Consider the following 12,385-nt stretch of genomic DNA (forward strand, 5'->3'; position numbering starts at 1 on the left):
CGATGACGTTGAGAAGTGAAATACACATCACATGTTATGGTGACTGTGATTTCACCAAGTACACCATGTTCCTGGATCAACATCTTTGTTGATCCTGGAACGACATTCTAATTAACCAATCAACTTATTTAAGATTTACAGTTTATGTCAAGTTCAGGCTTACAACCAGTGTCAGATCCTTCTACATCATTGTTATTCACCGATCATTTCTCTCTGATTTCAGGAAAAAGTTATGGGCAGGGTTAGTTTTAGTGTTAGGGGTACACTCTTAAAAATAAAGGTTCTTAAATGGTTCTTTGGCAGGGTGTATAGTTCTATGAAGAACTGTTAATATCCAAAGAACTATTTTCGGGAAAGAATGTTGTTCCAGGATCAACATAATATGCACCAAGAAAGGGTGTGCACCAAGAAAATGCTGCCAACCTAGGCGACTGCCTATACAACTCATGCCAGGAAAAGCAAGTTAATATCTATACAATTATGTATTGTCAAATGCATTTCATTTTTGTTAAATAAAACATCAATGTTGGAAATTTCAGCAGGGCGAGTGCAAATCTGAAGGGGAAAAATCTCATTGTTAAGCACTGATATATTCCTGATAAGCATATGTTCCTTATCTCCTCCGTGTTCTTGGCACAGCTCTGCCGCAGTGGATCAGCGTGATAAATGACACTCAACTGGACAGCGGAGAGCAGCTCCATTGGGAGTGTCGAGCCACAGGAAAGCCCAGGCCCACGTATCGCTGGCTGCGCAACGGAGAACCACTCAGCACACAGGTACACGCGCACAGAGCTGACTCATATGAAAGAGAGATCTCTGAGATCTGTTTAATTTTTCAATTGTTTCTCAGGTGGGAACTTTTGCTTAAAGGGCTAGTTCACCCAAAAATGAAATTTATGTCATTAATGACTAATAATTAATGACCCTAATGTCGTTCCACACCTGTAAGACCTCCGTTCATCTTCAGACACAGTTTAAGATATTTTATAATTAGTCTGACAGCGTATCTAAGTGTAGGCACATACTGTCCATGTCCAGAAAGGGAATAAAGACATCATCAAAGTAGTCCATATGTGACATCAGTTAGTTAATTAGAATCTCGTGAAGCATCAAAAATATATTTTGGTCTAAAAATAATCAAAACTATGACTTTGTTCAGCATTGTCTTCTCTTCCACGTTTGTTTTCAAACCTCAAATAAAGATTCAAATGGTTATGAATTAGCGGATTGATTCATGATTTGGATCGCGTTTCAAACTGATGAATTCGCTTGACACTAGCGATCTAAATAATGAATCAATCGGCTGATTCATGACCATTTGAATCTTTATTTGAGGTTTGAAAACAAACGCGGAAGAGAAGACAAAGTTTTTGCTGTTTTTGGACCAAAATGTATTTTCGATGCTTCAAGAGATTCTAATTAACTAACTGATGTCACATATGGACTACTTTGATGATGTTTTTATTCACTTATTCACCTACACTTAGATATGCTCTCTGACTAAATATAAAATATCTTAATTTGTGTTCTGAAGATGAACGGAGGTCTTATGGGTGTGGAACAACATTAGGGTGAGTCAACCCTACCTAGGAACCTACCTTTCACAATCACTCACAAATGCTTGGGCAACACATTGCATGTGGTACAGTTGGACATATTTACATCATCTTTTTGCATTACATAGACTAGTCAATGATTTTTGTAACACTTTCATTTTAATTTCATTTATTCATTTATTCCAGGCAATGGCACAAAAAGTACAAGGTATACAAATATATTTTAAGTCATATAGTGCAAGGAAAACAAAAAACAAAACAAAAAACAGAATATACAGTATTCAAATATGACGAAAAACTGTTTAGTTTACACTTTAGTTAACACTTAAGTAAACACTTTACTTTTGCCTCAAACTCCTAATTTATGGCTTATTGATAGTTAGTAAGGTAGTTTTTGTAGCATTTAGGTTTAGGAACTGGATAGGATTAAGGCATGTAGAATAAGGTCATGCAGAATAAGGCATTAATATGTGCTTTATAGGTACTAATAAACAGCCAATATCCTAGTAATATGCATGCTAATAAGCAACTAGTTAATAGTTAATAACTGAACCTTAAAATAAAGTGTTACCAATGTTTTTTATGTTTTATAAACCAACTATTTTGCTCGCCAACACTGCATTAACTCTTTCCCCGCCAAACACGGAAATTTCCGTTATTTGTGAGACAACGCTTCCAGGCCAATAACGGAATTTTCCGGGTTTCCATGTTTTCACTGTCGGACGCTAGGGGGGCGCTATTGCGCATCTTCTGAATGAGAGTACTGAATCTCCTGATCAAAACACACGCAAGTAAGACGCAGTGAAACGAATGATCGCATGTAATCATATGCATATTAAAAATAACCTGTTCATCATCAATAATCAGCATATGAATCAAAACTGCCTAATGTTACTGAATGAAATGTGGACCCAGGACGAGCTACATGACTGTGCAAGCATTAGGGGTGTTGATGGACTCGATCTCCTCCATCTGCGTTTGATCGTCGCTCTGAATCTGATCTGGATCTGCACAAAATCTTTCACAAAAATGTGATTTTCTCAGCTTTTTGTTCAAAATTTAGCTTTTTTTATGAAACCTAACCATATTCAAGTATTGATAAAAAAGGAATGCATGAAGCTAGAATAAAACGTTTTTGTTTTTTTGTTGTTGTTGTTGTTGTTGTTGTTTAAAAGAAGAAGGTCAGCTCTTTATTTTGATATATTGCATGCTCAGATATTCATTAAACAAAATATTCTATGGGCTATTACATTTTTGTGAAATTTGTCAAAAACCCTGGCGGTGGTTGGCAACTTTTTTTAAAAAACGCTGGCGGGGAAAGAGATAATTTATATTTTTTCCTGTTTTTGCAAAGCTGAATTTTCAGCATCATTACTTTTTTGACATGCACAACTTTTGTTTCAATTCGGACTGAATTAATTCCGCCTATAGTGAATATAGTGTTTACATGAATGCTAAAGAAAGTGATTGGCTGATGTGCGTGTCACAAATCTGAAATTATTTTTGTGACATGCGCACACTGCACACATATGCACAATTCCCCACTGTTTGCACAATACCTATTCACCTGGTTCTTTATTTGATTTAAACAGGAGACTTAATATTTGTCCATTATTTGGAGCACATGAATCATCAGCGCCCAAAACCACTCGTCTGTGGATGAGAATCTGAAACAAGGACCGGTGGGACTTTGTCCTGCTCCACTTCACAGACGCTAAGAGTGAAAGGATAATGAGGAGACACTCATTTGTCACACTTTATTCAACATGAAGAACAGCTCATTCAGCGCATTATACGTCAATACACTATGTCATTGCACATGCTCTGTCCTTTCAGTTTTGGTTTTCAATCTGATCAACTGTTTACCTGTCCTCTCAAACGGAGTAGAAAGAGTTAAATAAACCAAAAAGACTGATCCATTCATTTGGATCAGTCTCAATCAGATCCATTGAGGTTTATACATGAAGGCTTTTCATTCCAATTGGCCCGCAAATCTGATTAAGTATGGATTATTTGGTTGCACATAAACGTAGGCAGTCACATGATTCTTTATAAATCATTTTCATATTCTGATTGGGTGCTCCAGAAACAAAAAGAGTGGTGTTGCTTTTTTCTTTGAAACCATGATACACCTCCGTTCAAAAGGTGAGTTTTAAAGAATTTAAAAATTAAAAATTATACTTTTATTCAGCAAGGATGCATTAAAGGATAAGTTCACTTTAGAATGAAAAAGTCCTGATATTTTTCTCACCCCCATCTTATCCAAGATGTTGATGTCTTTCTTTCTTCAGTGGAAAACATTCCAGGATTTCTCTCCACATCATAGACTTGCATGGAAACCAAATTTTTTAAAGGGATACTTCACCGCTTTTTCATATTAAACTATGTTATTCTCTTAACTAAAACGAGTTGATACATACCTCTTTCTTCTGAGTGCGTGCTCTTAATCTCTCTGACGCGCGGTGACAATCTGATAGCATTTAGCTTAGCCCACTAAGCCCAGTTCATTCACTATGGTACTAAACAGAGATCAAGTTAGAAGCGACCAAACACCTCCACGTTTTCCCTATTTAAATACAGTTACACGAATAGTTGAACGATCAAGTATGGTGACACAAAATAAAACATGGCGCTTTTTTACGCGGATTTAAAAGGAGAACTATAATGTATGGCGGAATAGCACTTCTGAGAGTACTTCGACTCGACGGCGTAGTAAAGAGTCCCAGCTGAAAAATCCTCCCTTACTCTCTCATTTCTGTCAATAGGGGGGAGAAGGGCTCATTTAATTTGGTTATAATTTTTTTTTTTAAAAGATTATATTTTATACTTATATATATCTTGCGCTGCTCTGCGACGTGCCAAGGATTGTGCAATCACGTCGGAAAGGACATGTAGTCATAGGCGGATGTACTTCCCATAGCAAATGTGCGAGGACTAATACCAATGCCCTTTAGTAAAAATCACTTCATCTTCAAAATCGTCCGACATCGTTCTTTGAAACGTTCTAAAGAGCATTTGTATTAGTCTTTGCATGTGCAATGTGTGCATGTGCACTTTGTAAACATGGGGACAATACTTCTGCGTACAGTTAGTGTGACCTTTCTGAATATATTATGGAATCACTGGCTCGTCGCAGAGCAGTGCAAGATGAGGGATTTACGTTAAAAAGTATAGTAATTTTTTTAACAAAATTAAATGACCGATTGATTCACTTCGATATGCTTTGAAACTGCATTGATTTGGACCGTCAACAATTTGGTTGCTTTGGAAGTCTATGGTGAGGTGAAAAATCCTGGAATGTTTTCATCAAAAAAATTTATTTATTTATATTTCGACTAAAGAAAGAAAGACATGAACATCTTGGTTAAGATGGGGGTAAATCAAAAAATTATTAAAGTGCCAGTGAACACATTTAACATGTTACAAAAGATTTCTTATTCCAATAAGTGCTGTTCTTTTGACATTTCTATTCACCAAGGAATCCCCAAAAAAACCTCAGAATCCAGTTTCCAAAAATATTCAGCCAGTTGTCAACATTGATAAGAAATATTTAGCACCAATAAGAGCTGATAACAATAGAGCTCTAAATCAGCATATTAGAATGATTTCTGAAAGATCATGTTACACTAAAGACCGGAGGAATGATGCTAAAACTTCTGCTTTGCATCACAGGAATAAATGACATTTTAAAATATATTAAAATAGAAAACAGTTAGATTGTAATAATATTTAACAATAGTACTGTTTTAACTTTTTTTATCAAATCAATTCAGCCTTATGAGCAGAAGAGACTTGAACATTAAAAAAGCTAAATTATTTTAAACTTTTAACCTTAGCCAATGTAGGTAAACACTGAAACATGTTTGCTTTGAGGAGCAGCCTGACAGGTGAACATGTGGTTCTAAAGCGATTCTCGTCTCCCCACAGAGCAGAGTGGAAATGGTGAATGGGGAGCTTATCATTCACAAACTACAGCAGGCTGATTCTGGAATGTACCAGTGCATCGCCGAGAACAAGTATGGAGCCATCTACTCCAGCGCAGAGCTCAAAATCCTGGGTAATTGCTTATAACTATATTCATGATATGCAGTAACCTTCTAATCTTGTCGTATTTGTGAGAATGTTAGTTAGTTGGTCTGTCATGCTCATACTATCGAGCTGTCCATGAGAACTGTGTTTGTGTTTTTTTTTTTTTTTTTTTTTTGATGTAAGGGATGACTTTTTCATTGAACATTCGACCTGTATTACCATAGAAACACACATAGCTTTCACTTATTGATACAATCGTACCCTCGGCTGGCTACCCTACCCTAACCACAGCAGATAAAGGGACTACTTTTATCCAAAGCGCTTTACATTTTTGCCTCACATTCACCCATTCATACACCGACGGCAATGTCAGCCATGTAAGGCAGCTCGTCGGGAGCAACTGGGGTTAGGTGTCTTGCTCATGGACACTTCGACACTTGGTCAGGTGGAACCGGGGATTGAACCACCAAGCTTCTGGTTTGTAGACAACCTACATGAACCACTGAGACACTGCCGCCCCATCATAGTCCAAATCCAGATTCAGATTCAGATTCAGCAGATAATCTTTAGGAGTTTTGGTGATTTGAAATATCAACATTGGTTACCAGAAAGCACTTACCCCACCTTTAAATCCGGTTATACTTTGGGCAACTGTGTTCAGCCTTATATGTTTGAACTGGATTTGGACTATGATGGAGAGTCTCAAGAAGAAGTAACAACATGCAACAATATGGACACACATCAGTGTTCAAACACCTTGTGATTTTTGCATATTACGTGAACCGTCAACTGAAACTCAGGACTATATTACATGGCAACTAAAAAGGGTTAATCAAGAACTAAAGAGAAAGGAAACACAAGAAACAGAAACACAAGAACTAAATTTAACTCTGACACTATCAAAATATTAAGGCTGTTACCATTATACTTCTCATTTATCATGAAACGTGGCACACACATGGTGAAGACAGTTAAAAGTAGATGCAGGTAAAAGTAATGGCTATATTGAAGAGAATTTAGTCTGGGTCAGCAATGTTGAAAAGGACATTTAACCCCACAGGTAAAGCTTGTCTCTCTCTTTTCTCTGTGAGCATTGAGCAGGCCATCTTTTGACAGGCGGCTTTCAATCACGCACAATGCATAATCCTGAAGTCATTGCAGAATGACAACGTAGACAAAACAGGGCCATGAAGCAATCAATTGCTACTTTCTTTGAACTGAAAAAGTCTGCTTCAGGGCTTGAAAAGTCTGCTGGCAGCACATTTGAGGAAGAAAGAAACTGGTGATATCGAGTTAGGTGTCCACAAGGATCGGCTAAACTGAAGACTACACAGACAATGTCACAAACAGCCCTGCAGTACAGCAAAAGGAGACAGGCAAGATGAATAGAGAGGAAAAGAATGGGGTTGAGGAGATAAAAAAAAACGTTACGTTGGATCTCTTTTAGCTTGTTTGTCAGTCTCGGTGTAATCAGAACAAGAGTCGTTCATGAAAATGCCAGGGCTCTCGGTGTCTGGATGCCCAGGACGAAACAAAGGAGAGATGCAGACTGGGATTGCGTGTTTACTGGAGACACCCTCATTTTCTCCCTGTCAGCTTTGATTGTCCCACACATTCCAAGATGCGTGTGGTCATCTTTTCGTCACATTTCTGAGGGTCATTTTCATTTACATTCCTCATTATGCGCTTTTGTTTGTCAACGGAGCTCTCATCAAGACGAACAGAAACAAATGACTCTTTCTTTTGACAGCAGTCATGTTCAATTCATTGTTCAAGCCTAATGACTCAATGTAGGAGAATAAGAAATATATATTAATGACCGATTCATATTTGAATCCCAATGACGCAATGCAGAAGTATTATATATATATATATATATATATATATATATATATATATATATATATATATACACATAGTATTATATATTAGAGGTTGAACGAATTCAGTTTTTTTAAGTCGACATTTATGTGATGAAAGTCGAGTCGATGTCAACTAGTCGCTGATGACGTCATTAATGAACAAATAAGCCTGAACCTTGAGCTGAGACTTGACTCGGGTCTTCTTGTGCACAGGACAGCTATGGCATATGACACAGCGCTGCCCATAAGGTTATTGGTCCTACATAACAGCTTTTGTATCAGTTCTTTTGTCTAATGGTCTTTATATTTCTGCTCATTCTAAATACGATACAGATAAAGTAGCTACATTACATCTATATGAATGGATAGTGAGTGTTTGTGTGTGAATTAATTCCACCTGCCAGCTCTCCACCTCTCTACTAATAGTGAAGCTGTGAGTTTTAGTTAACAAGAAATATAAACTAAAACTGTTCAGTTTCTAAGCTATTTTATTGATAAATCACAGAACAGTGTTGATACATTTCTGTGCTACTGAATGGTTTTGTGTGAGGTGTGCGTGATCTCCACGTTATGTGCGATCGGCTATGTGTGTGCGTTGCAATGCAGCATGCATTAGTTTAGTGCGATGATTAACTTACATGTACAATAAGCCTGCATTCTCTCAATCACTTTTGAGCATCCAGATGGTATAATCAAACATGTCTTGTGGAGAGCTCTCGAAGTATTTGTCCTTTTTAAATGTTGAAAACAGAGTCTGCGTGTCAGGAAATAGTCGACGTCAAGCTTAATGCGTCATGACAGAGCATTAAGGTCGGCTAGTTGATTAGTCTACTACTCGGTGCAACCCTTATATATATATATATATATATATATATATATATATATATATATATATATATATATATATATATATATATATATATATATATATATATAAGTTGTGTATGTATTTTTTAAGATTTATGGGGACATTCCATACACATCGTGATTTTATACCAGGCTATTCTCACAAAAATGCGTATAAATAGTATGAGTGTGCAATGTCGTGGAATGTATACGCCAAAACTCATTTTGGCGTGTCTATGGCACGCTGTTTTTCGCGTGCATATGATACGCATTTTATGGCGTATTATACATACGAACCCCCCACCCCACCACCCTAAACCTACCCAAGAGCGTGTCATATATACGCCCCACCACCCTAAACCTACCCAAGAGCGTGTCATATATACGCCATAAAGTGCGTATCATATGCACGTGAAAAACAGCATATCATATGCACGCCAAAATGAGTTTTGGCGTATACATTCCACGACATTGCACACTCGTACTATTTATACACATTTATGTGTGATCGGGTTGTTTTATACTGTACAATCTGTATCTTCTTTTGGCCTAGACCTAAACCTACCCTTCGCAGAAAGCCTTCCTAGTTGTCATGTTTTCAAAAAAAACATATTTTAGTATGACGTATCAGCTATTTTCCTCATGGGGACCAAAAATGTCCCTACTAGGTCGAGGATTTTGGATATTGCCATCTTTGTGGGCATTTTGTCCCCATTACTTAGGGTTTAACTGAGCCACATACACACATGATGTATTTTCATGTTTTAGACTTTCCAAAGACATAATGATTTGTGTCCCATACAACTAACACATTTACACTAACCCTATACCTAAACCTTTGTGGGGACAATTTGTCCCCCTAATGTAAGGTTTACCAGGATAAACACATAATATACTGTTAAACACAGAAGAAAAAGAAAAACATGGGCGATATGTGTACGTCTCTGATGTCATTGCCGCATGGACACAATTGGTAAAATAATCTGAATGAAATTAAATGCTAGACTCATAACATGCAATTTTCAGAGAGACTGTGACTCACTGAATATCCCCCTCACTGGTCCATTTCCCTCCAGCCGCAACATGCTTGTTTAGTTCTCTGGAGTGACAGTCAAAATGGAAAGCATTTTCGGGGAGATGTATTTGTGACAAATCCCTCAGTTACTCAACGCCTATGGGGAGAGCTGTCATCCATGACTTAGTCTATTCTCTGTTATAAATGTGAGCACATATTGCAGTGACATATTACACGGCTAACAGCGGCTTTCATTCAGATGAACCATAGCTGCAGGCTGACTCGTGTGCATGTGTGCCATTGCCATGCTGTTCGTACCCTCAAGGCCAGTGGAGTGGGCGACCCAGTGTGAACCGGCAGTGGGTCATCAAGTACGAAAGACCTCTTAGTATTCACAATGAAAGACGCATGCCAAAACTTCCACTTAGAATCGTACACTAAGACTCCCTTAAATGTTGTATGTCACACACACAGTAGGCACAGACATATATGTTACCGCAAAGACGTGCACATCCCCCACTCCGAGCTTAAGAAAGTCATTCATTGGTCCTGACTCTCTCAGCATGTTCCGAGGGTGGTGTATTGCGGGGCCCTTTGGCAATTCCAGAGATTAAAATGTCATCTTTTCTAATGTCACCCGTAAAAAACATGGTGCAACCTTTGACTAAACACTCCTGACGAGGCCTGTCAGCATGTAGCTACAGGCCCCAGAAGGCACCAGCAGCACTGCAGACATCATCACTTTTAGCTCATATGTGTTTAGCTCTGCTCACTAGAATACCATCGCACAATGTCCTCCCTAGTCACTGGAGTACATGTCCTTGAAAAGCTCAGGCTTCTAATGCAGTCTCTTCAAACATGAATATCAGTACACAGTATTGACTGTCTATGAGATCGGGCATGGAATATTGTGCTAAAGTGTTTTTGTAGGTCAAAACCCAGAAATGAGTTAACATTGACTTTAGGACGATGGAACCGAAAGTGGTACAATGTTTTTATTTTATTTTTTAATTGGGTTTTATTTTAATGCCTTTAATGCACAAGATATTTTTATAAAATACATTAAAAAAAAGCTTTTAGGTGTCTTGACAAATGTGGTTGTTAAAAAGTGGCGAAATGGGACTACGGAGGTTCCTGGGGACATTAAAGAGGACCTATTATACTGTTTAGCATTTTCAACTTTCTTTAGTGTGTAATGTTTCTGTTTAAGCATAAAACAGGTCTGCAAAGTTACAAAGCACAACGTCCACTCCAAAGGCCTGAACTCCCAGAAACTCCTTGAGTTTTCTTAAGGAAGTGTACATGTCACAGTATGCATAAACAAATCCCACGCAAGGCATGCACAACAAAGGGTATAGGCCTGGTTGAATAGTGTGTTGTTGTCATGTTTAAGAGACGCTGTTTTTTCTACAATGAATCTAAACCCTGAAACTCCATTTTTCGGCCTTTCTTAGCCAGACAAACTTAGGAAACAGTGGTTAAAATGAATTTGTAGAAGCACAATATGTAAGTTTTTGCCACCAGAGGTCACATTTTCAAGACAATAACAAAGGCGAAGCTTTATGATGCTATAAAGGAGAGTGGAATGATGGGAGATGACGTCTTCACCTTCCAGAGAACACTGGAAAAAAATTCAGGTCTCCAATTGAACATTTTCTAGTGACTGGTCACATCTAATTTTTTCAGGTGGCCAAATTGAATTTCTGTGAATTAATTTGCATTAATTTACAGAAATTCAATTTGGCCAACTTAAAATGTTTGATGTGATCAGTCACTAGAAATGTTTAAATTGGAAAGGCCTGAAATTTTTTACTGTGTTTGGAATTCATGGATCATGTTCACGGAGGTAATGTGGTTTTTGGATATTAGACAGATATTGTGCCTTTTGCTCTCTTCCCGAACAGTACACAAAAAAAAAAAGAATTACAAAATCAAAATGTAAAATTGTGAAACGTCATGTCAGGTTTACAAAGGTGGTTGTGGTCAACCTGCTTATTCTTCTATATTTCTATATTACATCTGATTGGGCTTAACTTGATAAGGCAAAACTGACGTGCTGTTTACACCTGAGGAGCTGAAACTCACAGTTATGGTAAGGTCTGTGTCATTTCCGAAACATACTTGAAGCAGTTGACCAATAACAGCACCATGGTCTGGCCGCCCAGACCATCAGAGCACAGAAGGAGGGACTTCATAGACTGGAAATAAACAGAGCGTTACAGAGAGACTGGGAGAGACGAGCTGCAACAAATATAAAATATGTGAAAAATAATGTGTTTTTTGAACGTTCAAGCATGGTAACCTATTCTTGTAGAGCCCAAAAATAAAATCAAGACAAAAGGGCATAATATGGCCTTTTAAAATGTCATCACGAACAGGTAAACTCATCTACTCAATAGTCCGCTTTTGCAGCCTCATTGTATTTAAACATCACAATGCTGCAAACTCAAACTTATATGAATTTTTTTTAAACTAAAGACTGAAAGAGTTGTGGGATGCTTAATGTTAGTGAAGCTAAAGTCATGTGACTGTGGTGTTGTTAGCTTTTTATTTCTGCCAATTGTATTTAGTTATCACAATTCATAAAAGTTGTGTTGATTACTGAAGTAATCATAAACTTGTGTTGGTCACAAGCTTATTTTCTGCAATAACCAAAAGCCAATGGGAAAATCGTAATGGGTTTTTATCGAGGGAACCCGGTTGATGTTAACTTCCAGGCTGGCCTATAAAAATGCAGAATCACTGCAGTCAGTACTCTATAAAGACATCATGTAACACTCGTAAAGTGACACATTTCAAAATGAAGGTTTCACCTTTGGTAATAGCTATGCACGAGTCTGCTGTTTGTCTGGAAAAACAAACAAGCAAAAAACAGTTGGCAACTCAGGACAAACAAGGGACTCATGAACCACTATCATAAAGATTATCCAGGTTACAACACAGTAGTAAGACTCAAGCATATGAACTGGTTATTTTCTGTAAATTCAGTTAAAATTTTTGTCTTGTGGACTATATGTAAACATCTGTATGTGACATTTTGTTGTATGAATGTCTGAACATGCAATATATAAAAAAGA

The 12,385-nt window shown here is 37.5% G+C and overlaps 1 protein-coding gene across 6 annotated transcripts in view; it reads left to right on the plus strand.

Moving 5' to 3' along the window:
• cntn5 (contactin 5) overlaps positions 1-12,385 on the plus strand; it is a 427,504-nt gene that overhangs the window by 329,742 nt on the left and 85,377 nt on the right. For all 6 annotated transcript variants that reach the window (XM_067419349.1, XM_067419350.1, XM_067419348.1 and 3 more), the window contains exons 10-11: positions 640-776; positions 5,484-5,613. In XM_067419349.1, coding sequence (XP_067275450.1) covers positions 640-776; positions 5,484-5,613 — 267 coding nt within the window. The remainder of the gene's footprint in view (positions 1-639; positions 777-5,483; positions 5,614-12,385) is intronic.

This window comes from Pseudorasbora parva, chromosome 16 (assembly GCF_024679245.1).
Source record: "Pseudorasbora parva isolate DD20220531a chromosome 16, ASM2467924v1, whole genome shotgun sequence".
NCBI lineage: Eukaryota > Metazoa > Chordata > Actinopteri > Cypriniformes > Gobionidae > Pseudorasbora > Pseudorasbora parva.